At 34.7% G+C, this 16,258-nt stretch overlaps 1 protein-coding gene and 1 long non-coding RNA gene across 3 annotated transcripts; both read left to right on the plus strand.

Moving 5' to 3' along the window:
* Positions 1-1,495: 1,495 nt before the first annotated feature.
* On the plus strand, positions 1,496-11,360 carry LOC111799056 (diphthine--ammonia ligase). Of its 2 annotated transcripts, none has more exons than XM_023682447.1 (12): positions 1,496-1,645; positions 1,810-1,881; positions 3,197-3,276; positions 3,919-4,144; positions 4,230-4,262; positions 5,299-5,381; positions 5,469-5,541; positions 7,656-8,001; positions 8,108-8,439; positions 9,441-9,772; positions 10,056-10,386; positions 10,739-11,360. In XM_023682447.1, the coding sequence occupies exons 1-12, from the start codon at positions 1,568-1,570 to the stop codon at positions 10,946-10,948; spliced, it is 2,196 nt and encodes a 731-aa protein (XP_023538215.1). In that variant the 5' UTR covers positions 1,496-1,567; the 3' UTR covers positions 10,949-11,360. The 2 variants fall into 2 exon arrangements, with proteins under 2 accessions (XP_023538215.1, XP_023538216.1); XM_023682448.1 differs by having other exon boundaries at positions 1,510-1,645; positions 3,951-4,144.
* Positions 11,361-14,099: 2,739 nt separating this feature from the next.
* On the plus strand, positions 14,100-14,667 carry LOC111799274. The gene is made up of 2 exons (XR_002815799.1): positions 14,100-14,176; positions 14,260-14,667. It is a non-coding gene; the product is annotated as an uncharacterized LOC111799274 (long non-coding RNA).
* Positions 14,668-16,258: the final 1,591 nt, after the last annotated feature.

The following is a 16,258-nucleotide window of genomic DNA, read 5'->3' on the forward strand; positions in this document are numbered from 1 at the left end:
GTGATAGTGCAAGCTGGTACGAGATCGATAGTGAGAGCGACCTTGGGAAGGTTCTTTGAGATTGTGAAGGTCGTGTATGCACGTGGATTCGTTTTAATTACAATGGTTGATGTATCAACGGTATAGTTAATTGCCCAAGAACACCATTCATCTTCTCATTTGCTCTTGATTATTCTACTTGCATTTTCATGAGTGATAGCGTGTGTAAGAGCAAATGAGAAGAGCACGAGCGATAGCGATAGCGTGTGTAAGAGCAAGAGCAGTAGCTAGAGTAAAAATAGTATGCAAGAGTGAGATTTTAGGGGCTAGAGAAAGAGCACGAGTAAAAGAAAAATCATGAGCAATAGTGATAGTGCAAGCTGGTACGAGATCGATAGTGAGAGCGACCTCGGGAAGGTTCTTTGGGATTGTGAAGGTCGTGTATGCACGTGGATTCGTTTTAATTACAATGGTAGATGTATCAACGGCTTAGTTAATACACTCATTCTATTATCTGCTTTATAAACCATTGATTTGTATCATCCTTACTCATTGTCTCTCACTTTTCTCTTCTATCATTTTTTTTCTCTTCTATCATTTTCATTCAACTGTCAAAGTCATATTCCATTCCTATAACTCTTACATACTCATGTAACTATGTTTTCGGATGACTATAATCTCTTAACAAGTCGAATGACTCGTACCCATATCTTCATGGGACGTTGCCCAAGAACTCCACGATAACAAAATTATCCACGAAAGAAAAAGTCGACTCGACTCGACTTATCACTTCCGTTCACGAAGAATACTTTGATGAACTCTGTCAATTAGTTGTGCTTGTGCATGAACTCTGTCAATAAAAAATTCGTAACAATGTTGCAAGTACATTTGATCTTAGGAGTTTGAACGATAAAATAAATGATTTTAAATGATAGATAATAATTAACCCTAAAACCCATTGTTGAGAGCAATTTGTTGCACGTTTGTCTATCGTGTTCCATATGAGATTCACTGCACTCTTCTCCAAGCATATTTGAATCAGTTCTTCCATAAGAAATACGTCCATCTGGGTTCATGAGCATGCGGTCATAAGACCCTCTACAATCTCCAAGCATTCGAGTTCGTTACACGTGCATGTACGGTTGTTGATATTAACCTACCCGACCCACTATCTATCTCCACTTATCTACTAGTTTGGGTCGATGTTGTTTACCCTTATCACTCGGTGATGTTATTTGCTTCTCAACGTACTTGGAGTACACTATTAGATAATAAAATTAATGAACATATATAAATATTCTTTTAAAGAATTTATTAGATAATAAAATAGAAAAACTTTTTATAGGGCTAGTTGGTAATATATTTGATGAATTAAAAGTTTAGATTAAAATTTATAATAATAATAATAATAATAATAATAATAATAATAATAATAATAATAATAATAATAATATTGTTTAATTAATTAATTTTATTTATTTATTTGACCTGTGTTAAACGATATAATTTGCCCATCTCTACCCGCGCCAGAACCTCTCCTAAACCCCAACGAACAAGCGGAGAGATTTCTTTCAGTCGGCGATCGGAGATGAAGGTGGTGGCATTGGTAAGCGGCGGCAAAGACAGTTGCTTTGCCATGATGAAGTCGATTCAATTCGGCCACGAGGTTTCGTTTTCCTTCTCGATTTTCCCTCTTAATGCTTCTTCCTTTTCTTCTTTTGTCTGGCTTATGAAAACAATGTTCACTGGCTGTTACAGTTTATGCTTTCGTTCAATTTTGGTTTGTTTGATTTTCTATTTTCGGTAAATTTATACTGCTGTTTGGTTCAGATTGTAGCGTTAGCTAATTTGATGCCTGCCGATGATTCCGTGGATGAGCTTGATAGTTACATGTATCAAACTGTAAGTCTTCTTGTTTTCTTCCTTATGCAAAATTGGACTGATACGTCACTTACAATTTTGAAGCAAATGGTTGATTTGATTTTTGACAATCAACTATCGTTCTTCTTTATCATGTAAGAGCACTTTTTGTTAAGTTTTGAACTCTCCAACCAGGTCACTGTCTCACAGATTGAAAATTCTCCGTGAAAAATCAGGCACACTTGTTGGAATTGGAAATAATTAAGTTATGCTTCCTTCTCCATTTTCAGAACTGTAATTAAAATCGAATACCTGCATTGGTTGATGGGATTGACATGGTTGATTTTCTTGTCCCTTCCCCTTCTTTTCGACCAAGAAAGTCCAATTAGTATGACTTTGAGATTTAAATTTCTTATAAAATCTTTGACTTGACCTGTGAGATCCCACATCGGTTAGGGAGGGAACGAAAAATTCTTTATAAGGGTGTGGAAACCTCTCCCTAGCAGACGCGTTTTAAAAACTTTGAGGGGAAGCTCGAAAGCGAAAGCTCAAAGAGGACAATATCTGCTAGCGGTGGGCTTGGGCCATTACATGACCCGTGAGTTATCTCACTCCTTTGGCTCATTGTTAATTTTTTTCTTGAAGACACTGAGGTGTGTTCAAGAAACTCTATAGACCCAAAATATTTTGATCAACCCAATGTGTTGGGTTATGACCTTTTTTTTTTGCTTTGAGATGGAACCGACCCAAATTATGATTATTACTATTTATTAAAAGACATATCTTTTTGTTATAATAACTTTTTCATATTTATTTTTATTTAGCTCCTCATAGGAGTTTGTATCTTTTGAATATACTACTAAGTTGTAACACTTCGCTAATCAATGAAAAACTTGTTCCTTGGTAAAAAAAAGTTCTTATGCACACACACACACACTAACTTCATTTCACGCATAAATTCTTTTAGATATTTTACTCCGCAATTACAGTAAATACAAATCTCTAAATCTCTGAAATTTTATTTTTCATAAATGACTTTGTAACCAACAATGTCTGGAAATTAGAAGACAAATATTGAAGTCCTAATACTTCTTATATTTTTGTATTTGTTACATTATAATGAATAACTAGTTTGGACCATCCGGCCAACCCAACCCAAATATGTTATGGCTGCATTTGGTGCATAATTTAATAAGAGGTATTTTAAGTTAACCAATTACCACAGTAGTTACCTCACTCCTTTGATTTGAGACTTGAATTACCTCACCCCTTTATATATGTATATTATCATTTGAGAAGTAATCGAGGACTTGTAGTCTAAGATCGCTAATTTGGGTTATTGGCTATAAATCTTCAGGTTGGACATCAAATTATTGTTAGCTACGCAGAATGCATGGGAATTCCATTGTTTAGAAGGCGAATTCAAGGATCCACAAGGTAAGTCTATTAAAAAAAAAAAGGAATTCTTAGGTAAAAAGCATCAGCTTGATGTGTGTGTTTATTTATTTATTTTTTTTGCACTTTTGTGGACCACTTTGCTCGAGAAAATTAGGAGTATTTTTTGAGGCGTGGGGAACTTTTGGGGGTTGTTTGGACTTTAATTAGGTTTAATACCTTCATTTGGGTTTTGGTAACTCAGCAGTTAGGAGTTTAGGGCTTTTCCTTTGTCTGGAGCTCTTCTTGTAATTGCTATTTGGTTTTTGTTTTTTTCCCACTGTATCTCAATGTCATGGGATTCCCTTTTCTGTACTCCAAATCTGTACGTTTATGTATATTATCTGAAAGCGGGTATTTCATTGAAAAAAGTTGTCTGGGCTAAAAAAGTGCATCGCCCATTCATTTAGTTTTATGATACAAGCATCAGGTTATTTGCACAAATTGGGAGGCTTTATTCATCCCTCATAAGAAGTTCTATATCCATAGTTTATTGTTTTGGTTTTTCACTCTTTTGGGAGTTTGTATCATTGAACATTATTGTTCCTTTTCATTAATCGAAAAGGTTGTATCTTGTTTAAGAAAGATACAATGCATTAGGTTCCCTCTCATTCTAATGGTTACTATTTTATGGAACTATTCTAGGCACCAGAAGCTTAACTATAGGATCACTCCAGGTGATGAAGTGGAAGATATGTATATTTTGCTAAAGGAAGTGAAGAGGCAATTACCTAGTGTTTCCGCAGTATGTTCTGGTGCCATTGCATCTGATTATCAAAGATTGCGGGTAGAGAGTGTTTGTTCAAGGCTAGGACTTGTTTCTCTAGCATATTTGTGGAAACAAGATCAATCATTGCTTCTACACGAAATGGTGAATAACATGTATATAAGCATTAAAATGGACATGCAACATTTGAATTTTACTCATAAGTCTTATTCCTCTTCTTTTGAACTAGATAAACAATGGAATTTTGGCCATCACAGTGAAGGTATAACTCTCTCNGGGGGGGGGGGGGGGGGGTGGAGTGATGTTTTGGCTAGATTAAACTTTTGCATTAAACTGTACATGCATGCTCTGTCTAATTAGTTGTAATGATATTTGTTTCTTTTATCATTAACCTATTTTATGCTGTGGCCAGATATGATTGAATAACTAAATTCATTTTGTAATGATAATGCATGGATTAGTATGTTTATCTTCTTCTAACATGGATGATGTCGACCAAAATAAATGTTTGGAGTATTATTTTATTCTGNTTTTTTTTTTTTTTTTTTTTTTTTTTTTTTTTTTTTTTGTCGCTAAAAATCTGAAGTAAGTAGGAATATGTATCTATTTGCAAATGCACAAAATTGAATTTACGAACCAGTAGTTAAATGAATTTTCTCCTATGCCTACCTGACTAAGTTCTAATTACTGGCAATTAATCGACTTTGTAAATTTTTTTTTGAGGTGGCATGGAACTATTGAGATTTGTATTGAGGCACTGAAAAGATTACAAGATGGAGGAGAGGGTTGGAAGCCCTCTTGCCTCCCAACCAGCACTAATTAAACTTCTTTTCATACCATTACAAAGTTTACTTTTCCCAATTCACTGTTTCAAACTCCAACTATCCTGTATTATTATACACACCATTTCAATGATAAAATGAAATTTATGGAAGTGAACCTACCATAATGAAGTTACTGAATGGTCTTTGATGGTTCCTGATAGTGAGAATGGAAATAAGGAAACTGCATTGCAATATACAGAATAAATTGATACAAGAGGGGAAAAAAAAAAAAAAAAACGAAAAAAAGAAAAAGAAAAAGCAGTGCATGATATTCTTGAGGGTGTCTCCTGGTGTGTGCGTCTCTAACGCTTTTCAGTTTAGACATGCTATTGTATCAAGATATTGGAGATTAATCTCAATTTTGATGTTAAAATTGATGCCCTTTCTGATGGTTTGTTTTTTCTATATATCATCACGTAAAATATATGCCTTTTATTTATTTTGATGGCTTGAAATTACTCTGGTCTAACTTAGGTTGCAGCAATGGGATTGGATCCGATGACGCACTTGGGCAAAGAATTAAGTTCTTTGGATTCAGTTCTACATAAGTTGAACAAGTAATTAACAATGTTATGTTAGCTTTTGAATTGTAGTTTGGCAAGCAGCAATAACACAGCTACTATCTTTTTCATTCGTTTGGACAGATTATACGGGATCAATGTATGTGGTGAAGGTGGGGAATATGAAACTTTGACCCTTGATTGCCCTCTTTTTAAGGTATGTTCTGAGTTTTTATCCTATTGAATGTTGGATAACAGTTGGTTGTATGATTCCATTTTTTCTTAAATTGTTTCTTTCTTAGGAACATTGCTGTACCCAAGGAACAGAATTTTATTGATAATAATGCATCATACAACCCCAAGTTCTTATAGGGGATTTGAAGTCCAAAACAGCATTCTAACCACTTTCTAACGGCTAGAAAAGCTAACAGACAGTTAAACAGCCTTCTAACAACTTCTCTATCTGGAAAAGCCAATAGAAAAAAAAAAATTTAAGTTCCACATGCTTAAGGTTTTAAGGCCAAAAAAGATGACTGAAAATTACGTTGGGTTTGGACCAACTAGTCAAGGATTTCGCTTACCTATGCTTATCCACAGAGGCTACTTGGAATTAGAATTCTCTAGGTGTTGTTGGACTTACTGGTGCAATTATGTGGTGCGTTCAGCCATCTCCTCAGCTTCTTGACTAAAATCAACAACCGAAGGAAAATTAGCTAGGCCTACCATTAATCAAAGCAATTTAATGTAAACAATTTCAAGGGGAACTTTGATAAGGAATTACTCAAGGGAAGAACCCTTGTCTAAGATTCAAATCACTCCACAAGCAAGATCGATTATGTCAAGCTTAATTGATTCTAAACATGCAACCTAAACTACATAGAATTGCAAAGAAATTTAGCCATTGGCTAAAGGAAAGTGCAAATGCCATTTTTAGTACATTTTCCAAGTCTACTTCGCAAATATCCTCAAAATGAAAATCTTTGACCTTTAATGAGGCATTTCAAGGGTTGTAACCTTCCTACTTTATGACCATAATAGCCACTATGTAAATGTAACCTTAAAGTAAATAAAAGTCTTAAAATACATTAAAGAAACACTATATCTCTAGATGATCATTCACCCTAAATTTGTAACCATCCAAAAATAAATGAAACTTGATTCTTCTTTAATGTGGCATGAATTTCAACCTCGGGTGATAATTTGAACAACATTTTCTTCCCATCTTTCTTGAAGTTTATATGGCATGATTATGCGTTGGTCCATATCATTCTTCACTTATTCAAGAGGATTCATCCACAAATCTATTTGTGGAACTTAGGATCTCACAACACTCTCATGTATACACTCAGAGAATTTTAGGTCACTCTGTTTGTACTCATTTACACCAGTGAAGCTCAAACAAATTGAAAAGATACGCAAAGGAAACATATATTCGATCTTAAGCATTAAACTCTGGTACCAAATGACAAGGAATCACTCCAAGAAAGTAAGATTTGGATTACCTTGTTGATCAAATATCTCAAGGCAAGAACACTTGTTTGAGATTCAAATCACCCCACAAGCTAGATCAATCATGTCAAGATTGGATGATTCTAAACATGCAAGCTAAACTACATAGAATTGAATAGAAACTTAGTCATTGACTAAAGAAAAGCACAAATGCTCTTTTAACTCCATTTTTTAAGTCTACTTTACAAATATAACATATATAGCTTTATATCTCAAAATGAAAACCCCTGACTTTCCATGAGGAATTTTTAGAGTTGTAACTTTTGTATTTTATGACCATAATTAGCCACTATGTAGATGTAACCTTAAAATAAATTAAAGTCTTAAAATACATTAAAAAAACACCATAACTCTAGATTATCATCCACCCAAAATTTGTAACCATCCAAGAATAAATGAAGCTTGATTCTTCTTTTATGTGGCATGAATTGCAACATCTTGAGATACTTTGAACAACATTTTCTTCACATCTTCCTTGAAGTTTATATTGCATGATTGATGCCTTGGTTCATACCAGACTAACTTGTGGATCTATTAACCATATGATTGTACTCAAATTTTGCTTGTGCAAACTCAAATCCCATTGATGAGAGAAAGAAAGGCTAAAAAATATATAATAAATTAGTTTCTGTAATTTTGTATTTACGCATGGATGTCCTAACTTTGACACTCCTTTTTGATAACTTGGAAATAAATTCTTGCAACAAAAAACTTTAAGTGATTTAGTCTGCAATCTCATCATGGTAAAGCATTCTCGAACTTCAGTCAAGTTAATGTGCATATAATGTTCTTGGGCTACCAAATAACATATAAATTTTTCAGAATGCTAGGATTGTGCTTGACGAATCCAAAGTTGTGATGCACTCATCAGATTCCATAGCACCAGTAGGGTTCCTTCATCCTATTTCCTTCCATTTGGAGTATAAGGCAAAGACCTCTTCTATCTGTGACAACAATTCTGTTGACCATGAGAGAGTGGGCCTTCTATTCGAAATTGAAGGAGATTGCTTTCACAGTAGTGACACATTACAGTCTGTTGCTGACGCCTCTAGTGCCAGTCATTTACTTGATGATGTTCCAGATGATAGACTTCAAATTTCATGTTCAAGGATGCAGAATACGTTTGCGATTAGTTGCTGGTTGCAAGATTCACGTGATACTTCTTCAGGTTGATTAAATATACTCATTTTTAAAGGAACAACTATCATATTTACATTTCCAACTTTCAGCCTATATTTTTTGCGAGTTTCCACGCTAAAGTCTTTCATTGACAGGTCTTCAAGATGATCTAAAGACTGTTCTCAGGAAAATAGAATCAGAACTTCTAGGTCGTGGTTATGGATGGAAAAATGTGCTCTATATTCATCTTTACCTTGCTGATATGGATGATTTTGCTTTGGCTAATGAAACATACGTCAGTTTTATAACACAGGAGAAGTGCCCTTTTGGTGTCCCATCACGCAGTACAATCGAATTGCCTCTTCTGCAAGTGAGATCAGGAAATGCATATATTGAAGTTCTGGTGGCAAATGACCAATCAAAAAGAGTTCTTCATGTTCAGAGCATATCGTCTTGGGCGCCTAGTTGCATTGGACCATATAGCCAGGTAAAAGTGTCTTGGGTGCCTAGCTGGTTATTTTCTTGTCCTTGTTATCATTGTTTAAGCACCAATTTCCAGAATTTTATCTTGAGGAGGTGGTATGTGCCCACTTATGCAAGGAAGGGTAAAGTGGGGAAAGGATGAGGAAAATGGTTAGAGTGAGGACCATTGAGGGATTGTGCATTGTTGTACAGTGTTTGGGATATGAGAGGTTTATGGGGAGGTTTTGGGAGGTCAGGTAGCTAGGGTATTTTGTGGACAAGGTTGTCTAGAAGGATGGGACCAGCTCTCTCAAATAGATGGGTGTTTTCTTGTTCTTGTTACCGTTGTTCTTGAGATATCAATCGAAACGACTGATAACTCATCCCCTTATGAAGAACTCTCAATACAGGAGTGGGGTTGTTTGCGTATTTTTCTGAAAAGTGCTTTTAGGTTGAATAAAGGATAGAGACCTAAGAAAATGTACATGGAACATTGTAGATTTATCAACGGGCAAAAAAAATATAAAAAGCCGAATTGGTCGCTGAAGGTTTTACTCTAACTTTATTGATTATCAAGAAACATTGGCCCCTACTCCTAAAATTAACTCTATAAGAGTTTATTTTATTACTATTTATTGCTGTTAATTTAAACTAGTCCATCTACAGCTCGATGCTAAAACATTCTCTTAAGAGTGTGACTTAAATCTAGCAAGAAAGCTTTCATCAGCTATGAATCTTTCTAGGGTCAAACCGAACACACCATCTTTTAAAAATAGAGTGGGAAGGAAGAAAAAAAAATTGCTTGGGTTGTATGTGTCGGCTATATTAGCCTCACTGCTAATGTTATTGTAATCATGCTCAATCTTAGTGAAAAATATGCCTAGGTTAGGAAATTACCATTGGCAATCTAATGCACGTATCAGTTGCAATTACATTTTATATTATGTCGTGGCTATTGTAGATGACAGAATCAAATTGTTTTCGTACTTCCTCTGGTTCTTCATGTTGGCAATCGTTTATTTCCAGGCAACTTTGCACAAGGAAATCCTTTACATGGCCGGTCAATTGGGGCTTAACCCTCCGACTATGACACTTTGTAGTGGAGGTGCTACACATGAGCTGGAACAAGCACTAAAAAATTGTGAAGCAGTGTCAGAATCTTTTAACTCTTCAATATCTACTTCTTCTGTTCTGCTTGTCACGTACTGTTCTACTCGTATTCAACTAGAGGAGAGAAAGAAAATAGAGGACAAGTTGCATGGTATGCTTGAAGAAATGAGGCATTCCAAAAAAGATAGTTCGTCAAAAGTGCTTGATACTATTTATCTGTATATACATGTACCCAATCTTCCTAAAGGGTAAGCTTTTATGTGTCCATGTAATGACATCTTTTTTCATCGTACTTGTGCTTATGTTGGAAATTATTTATCTTTATGCTCGATGCTCAATTTAAAATATCAAATTAAAAAAAGATGGATTCTTTCGAATGATCATTGCTCTTGTAGAAGTTGAAAATCTAGATGATGCACCATAGGTTTGTGTCTATTTTATTGGTTTTCAAAATTGAGTCAAATGGTGCTTATTATATTTGTAAGTGCTTCTTTCTTTTTTTGCTTTTGATTTCCAGTATTTTCTTTGCAGAGCACTTGTTGAAGTTAAGCCTGTTCTTTATGTTCAAGAGAATTTCGATACGGAAGCAGAAAATCTTCATGACTCATCGAAGTTACATACGCCTACATATTGGGGTTTCCAACATGAAGACTGGCACAAGTCTTGCATTCAGAAGTGCGTTGTTAATGGAAATATATGTGCAGTTGTGTTGTCTGTGACAAATGAACTTGCTCGGAATATTTGTTCTAGCCTACGAGGAAATCAGATTAGTGAAGAGCACTTAGAATTGGTTTCCAAATTTTGCATTTGTCTTCTCAATGAAGCTCTCTTAGACAGTGCTTGCTGTTGGGAAGATATAAAGGTTAGTTAATCTGGAAAATATCCTTGCAAAAGGATTATTGAACAAAAGTTTTGATTGTCGTCTGTTGTTTTCCAGTCCTTTATTTATTTATTATTTTATTTGATCCAGTCCTTTCTTGTAGGCTTTCTTGTATTTAACTTAATGTACTATTAGTTCTAAATCCCAGAAATCTTCATGGTGTCTTCTTCGTTGGACAAAGTCAAATCTAAGTTGAATAATTGGTAGACTTGATAACTTTCCAGGGAGGCGTACGCTTATTCAAGCCATGTTATTTATTTTCACAACAGCTATCCCGCTTATGAATATTATTTAAATTTCTTAGATTTTCTGACATATTTTATCGTTTTTGTAGAGTTTAAGGTTCTACCTTCCAACTAGCCTTAATATTACTTTGGAGGCTGCATCAATCATATTCTCTCGTGCTTTCAATGAACTTGCTGAGTCAAATCCAACAGTTCATGTTGATCGGTTCTTCAATCTCATCCCAGTGTTAGGTGCTGGACGGGCACCGACATCCATGGATGATATATTGACTTGTGAATTATTTGCTCAAAAATCTTGAGACCGAGTTGTTCAACTGTGGTCATTCTCTGGCTTGCAATATATGCATCTCCTTCACAACAATCAGATTCTTGGTTTATGGAGGTACGTTCACTCCCTTGAAAGGCAAGCTCTTATTTAAGTAGTTTTTGGGGAAATTTTCAGTGCTATGATAGTATAATTCCTCTCATTTGACATGTTAATTAATTACATATTAATTTATGTTATGGTCTCATAGTATGGCAGTTAATGAATAGAGGTAGTATGGAATTATGGTAAGCAATGAAAGCTGTTTCATACTACCATAGTAGTAGAATTTTCCTTTTTTAAAAGATATAGATATATGACTTGAATGTTATTGTAATTTGTATCAATTCTCTCGGTGGGGGTGGGAGCAAAGGAAATATAATTGTGATTGAATTTTGTATCATCAATCTTTTCTGTTTTAGAAGTATATTATTTCTATTTAGAGAAGGATCTTATATTAGAGTACTGCACGCAAGATACTTGTGATTACAACTTTAAGGCGGTTGGTGCAAAAAGCATTGGATGCACAATGCTTTCAATGTTTTATTGTTGAAATTTTTGTTGCATTATTGTTAAGCTTGAGTTTTGATATTTCTTGATATGGGAGTTTTTATAGGTGTGATTAAAGTATCCATTTTTTCCTCCAATTTTTAAACAATTCGAATTCGTGGAATACGAAACCTGTTGATGCCAAAATTTAGATTAATGGTGAATTTGTATGGAATGGGGGATTGAATAAATGTTCTACAAAATAAGAGAACTGTGCACTAGTGGAGTGCCTAAGTCGCCTACACTTCGACCGTCAAGAAGTATCCAGTTTGTAAATATCTTAGAAAAAGACATGAATTGTTTTGGACGCCCCTCTTCGTTTCACCTCCTCGATTATTGAGGTTTAGTTGAGTAATAGAAATCATTATTTAATTGGACTTGAGTTGGAGCCTGGTCTTAGCTATTTGTGACTTGTACGTTCACCTCATATCTCTTGGACCAACAAGGGTTGATCCCTTTGGGGCATGACCTTGGTTGTCTCCCATGGGGATCGACCTTCAAGACCTAGGGTCAGCCTCCATGGGCCTTGGCTATCCTTGAAGGGACCAACCTCTTATGCTTACATCTTAGGCCCCACGCCTCATGTCACATGGTGTGCACCATGTGTAACAGCCCAAGCCCACCGCTAGCAGATATTGTCCAACTTGGACTTTCCCTTTCGGGCATCCCTTAAAGTTTTTAAAATCCCTTAATGCCTGTTAGGGAGAGGTTTTCACACTCTTATAAAGAATGCTTTGTTCTCCTCCCCAACCAATGTGGGATCTCACAATCCACCTCCCTTCGGGGCCAAACGTCCTTGCTGGTACACCACCTCGTGTCCACCCCCCTTCCGACTCAGTCTCCTCGTTGACACATCGCCTGATGTCTGACTCTGATACCATTTGTAATAGTCCAAGCCCACCGCTAACAAATATTGTCTTCTTCGGGCTTTTCCTTTCGGACTTTCCCTCAAGGTTTTTAAAACACATCTGCTAGGGAGAGGTTTCCACACCCTTGTAAAGCTTCGTTCTCTTCCCCAATCGTTGTGGGATCTCACACCATATTTCTTTGTCATAGTCTCAAGCCTTGCCTTCAACCTTACACCTTTGGTCTGGGGCCTCTTGTGGGCTTCAAGTATGGCTTAGTTGATAGTTTCACCCCCAACAGAAATCTTTCACCATCAAAGCCGTGAAATTCTCCATAAGAAGTTAAAAAGAAGAATTATTTGGACAAGCCTTGCCTTCAACCTTACACCTTTGGTCTGGGGCCTCTTGTGGGCTTCAAGTATGGCTTAGTTGATAGTTTCACTCCCAACAGAAATCTTTCACCATCAAAGCCGTGAAATTCTCCATAAGAAGTTAAAAAGAAGAATTATTTGGACAGTAGGTTTTGTTTGTAATAACGATATGAAATTTTACAGTTTTACAGTGAATTGAAAATTTATGAAAGTGATTTTCAAATTAGATTAAACATTATACCTCCGAAGCAAGTGAAACTTAGTCCTTGATATAACTAAATCAATATATAAGACGGATTTGATTTTCAACCTAACATTTTGATAGTCATTTTATCTAGGGGTGCTGCTGACATTTCTGTTAGCATGTCATAAATGTTTGGAAATTGTTGTTTTAACTCTTAACTAAATTATTAGAGATTCTGGTTTCTCTCTTTATACCATTATTTCTGAGCCATCAAAAAGTAGTACCTTCTGTTGTAGATGATTAGAAAGGACGTGTTGGATTTATACCTCCCTACATTCTACATGAAAATTTTGATTCACCAATTTTTTACCAATCCTAACAGCCTTTTACACCTTATCTCACCAACCATTTATTTTCACAGCTTCTAACCTCAAAATCCGCAAGTCCTACAAGTTTTCTTTCTTTATTACATTATTCTTGTGTATATAAAGGTTAGATCTTCTGAAATGTTGTTAAATGTATGGAATATTGCAAATTTTGTTGAAATCTCGGTCGATTTAGTACAATTCTTAGTCAAACATAAATATGGATGAGGATGAGTATGCTTCCCTGTTGGAACATGTCTCTCGGTTGGGTTGATCGGGCCACCTTCAAGATTATTTTTATTGATTTTCTTGGTCGATTTAGTACATTTCCTCGTTGGGCATGAAACTAGATGAGAATGCTTCCCAGTTGGAACATGCATCCCTCCTAGGTTGATCCGACCATCTTCGAGATTCAATTTCTTTTCTTTTCTTTTAATTGTTTTTTGTTTACGTTTTTAACGGTGTAGAATGAGAGTGAAAAGGATTATGGTGATGGGGAGATGAAAGATTTGGATGCGAACAATGATTTCGTTTGAAGAATTTTTTACATATCTATGAAATAAGCTGTAGAAACTCGAACGAGCTCAACCTTATAATAAGACGTTTGCTCCAATCAAGGTTAAAAGCTCGTGCTCTTGTTATTAGGAATGATGTAAGGCCTAATAGGTTTCTTGTCGTGGAAAGAATTCTTAATATATACATCTCATTTCGTATATGATACAAACAAGAATTCTTAATATATATATCTCATTTCGTATATGATACAAGATATGGGAGTGTAAAACTTCTCATATGCTCATCCTTCTCTCATAACATAGGGCATGAAATTTGGTCGACATCTACACCATTTTCATATAATATAGGTGAAGAAATTTCATCAATCTCCGCATCTTTCCTATATAATGAAAGGTAACATATTCTCTTCATATCTACGTACTTGTACTTACTCTAGTATACTTTGTTGTCTGATAATGTGGTGGCATATAACTTAGGGGATATGGTAGTCATGCTACATAGCATGACAATGTTCTTGATCAAGGGAAAATTAGAGATGATGACGGCCCTTAAATGTTATTGCCGATGTCATAGACTAGTCAGAAGTTGCGTTATTGGTCATTAATCAATTTAAAGTTTCAAAATGTTGGTTCTACTTATCGATTGAAGGACGTTGTAAACTTGCATTATGACATGACATGCAAGAGAACAAGCATTAGCTATTGTGTTAGGAAGATGCCGTCAGAGTTATACAAATTTTTTTATTTTCAAGGGTTCTTATAACAATTTGTATAACTCTTATGACGACCCTTAACAATAGCTAATTAACATTTGTTCTTTTGTCTTCCTAGTCTTGTAATAACTCAAGTTCATACTGAATAAAGAAATTAATTAAGTACGATCAATAGATTTCATAAGATAATGAATGACCCAATTTCATGACTTGTTATAGTCAACATTTAATGTGGAAGTTAAAATACTCCATAATGATATTCATTCAACTCACTATCTCTTTTTTCCCTACTCGTGGACGTTATTATGTTGTGTAACATGGTCTACAACGTCTCCTCCCAAGTTATTTTTCATATTATTACACACCCACACACGAAACATTTTTTACATAGAAAGAAACATAACCACTTAAAAAAGGAAAAAAAAAACTTGCATTGGAATTGCATCAGAATATCGAACATATATCGAAGTAGACGATTAAAAAAGGTGATAGCCCTATAAGTTCGATTTCACATTCTTTCCACAGAAGTTCTATTCTATGCATGAATGTGCTACCTAAAGACAACATTAGAAAATTTTTGTTTTCGATCTCTCTTCTCGATGCAATATAGAAGTCTAACCGTGTGTCCAAAATAATTTTATAAATTAATAAATATACATTATACAAAATTAAAATTTATGATTACTCTAAACTTTCATTTGTATTTTTTTTAATAAATTTAAAAATTTATCAATGATAAATATTGAAAATTTTAGATCTAAAAAGCTAATAATTTAATAATCAACATGTTTTTAAAGTTCATGTGCAAAATATATATTTTAAAAAAAGTAGAAAAGAAACCAAACCAATTATTATTAAAAGAGAAAGGTAAGTATGGCAATGATGTGTTTGGTTTCCCCAAGAAAAAACNTCAATGATAAATATTGAAAATTTTAGATCTAAAAAGCTAATAATTTAATAATCAACATGTTTTTAAAGTTCATGTGCAAAATATATATTTTAAAAAAAGTAGAAAAGAAACCAAACCAATTATTATTAAAAGAGAAAGGTAAGTATGGCAATGATGTGTTTGGTTTCCCCAAGAAAAAACTAAATTTCTTTTGGGCATTGGAAAATCACCAATCTCAAGAAAGGTCTTAAGGTCATTTGGGACCTCAAAATAATATTAATAAAATAAAAACGTCATGATCGGCTCCATAATACTCACCCACTCGGGTGAGCGTGGATGGGTATCGGAAAAAATCTTTTAAATCAATTTAAAATTTAGAATTTATTGAACTAGTGACCCGAACAATTTGAATAGAGTTGAGATAGATCGTGGAATTGTTATTTATAAATCATACCGCGCATCATTAACTTTAGTTACAAATGTCAAATATTCTCAACTTTTTTAGTAATAGGTAGTGTTGGATATTCCCTAAATGCAAATAGAGATAGAATTAGACTGATTCCATAAATGCTTTTTTGGATATTCCTCAATGTCCCGGCTATTCACGAAACATGAGAAGCAGACGAAGAATTTCTCGAGAATCCTACAAGATCTATTCATTATTTTTCCTCTCGCAGATGGTCAGAACTTCATATGAGTTTGAATCTTATTGAAAGGTTCAATAGATATCAGAAATTGTCGAAGAAAGAACAAGACGTTGAACCCATTATAGCCCAAACCAAGGATGGATGGGAACATATGATTAGCCCTTTTTCTAGGCTATATTTGTTTTTTTTTTTTTTTTTTTTTTTTTTTTTTTTTTTTTTTTTTTTTT

The sequence above is a fragment of the Cucurbita pepo genome, chromosome LG07 (genome assembly GCF_002806865.2).
Source record: "Cucurbita pepo subsp. pepo cultivar mu-cu-16 chromosome LG07, ASM280686v2, whole genome shotgun sequence".
Taxonomy (NCBI): Eukaryota; Viridiplantae; Streptophyta; class Magnoliopsida; order Cucurbitales; family Cucurbitaceae; genus Cucurbita; species Cucurbita pepo.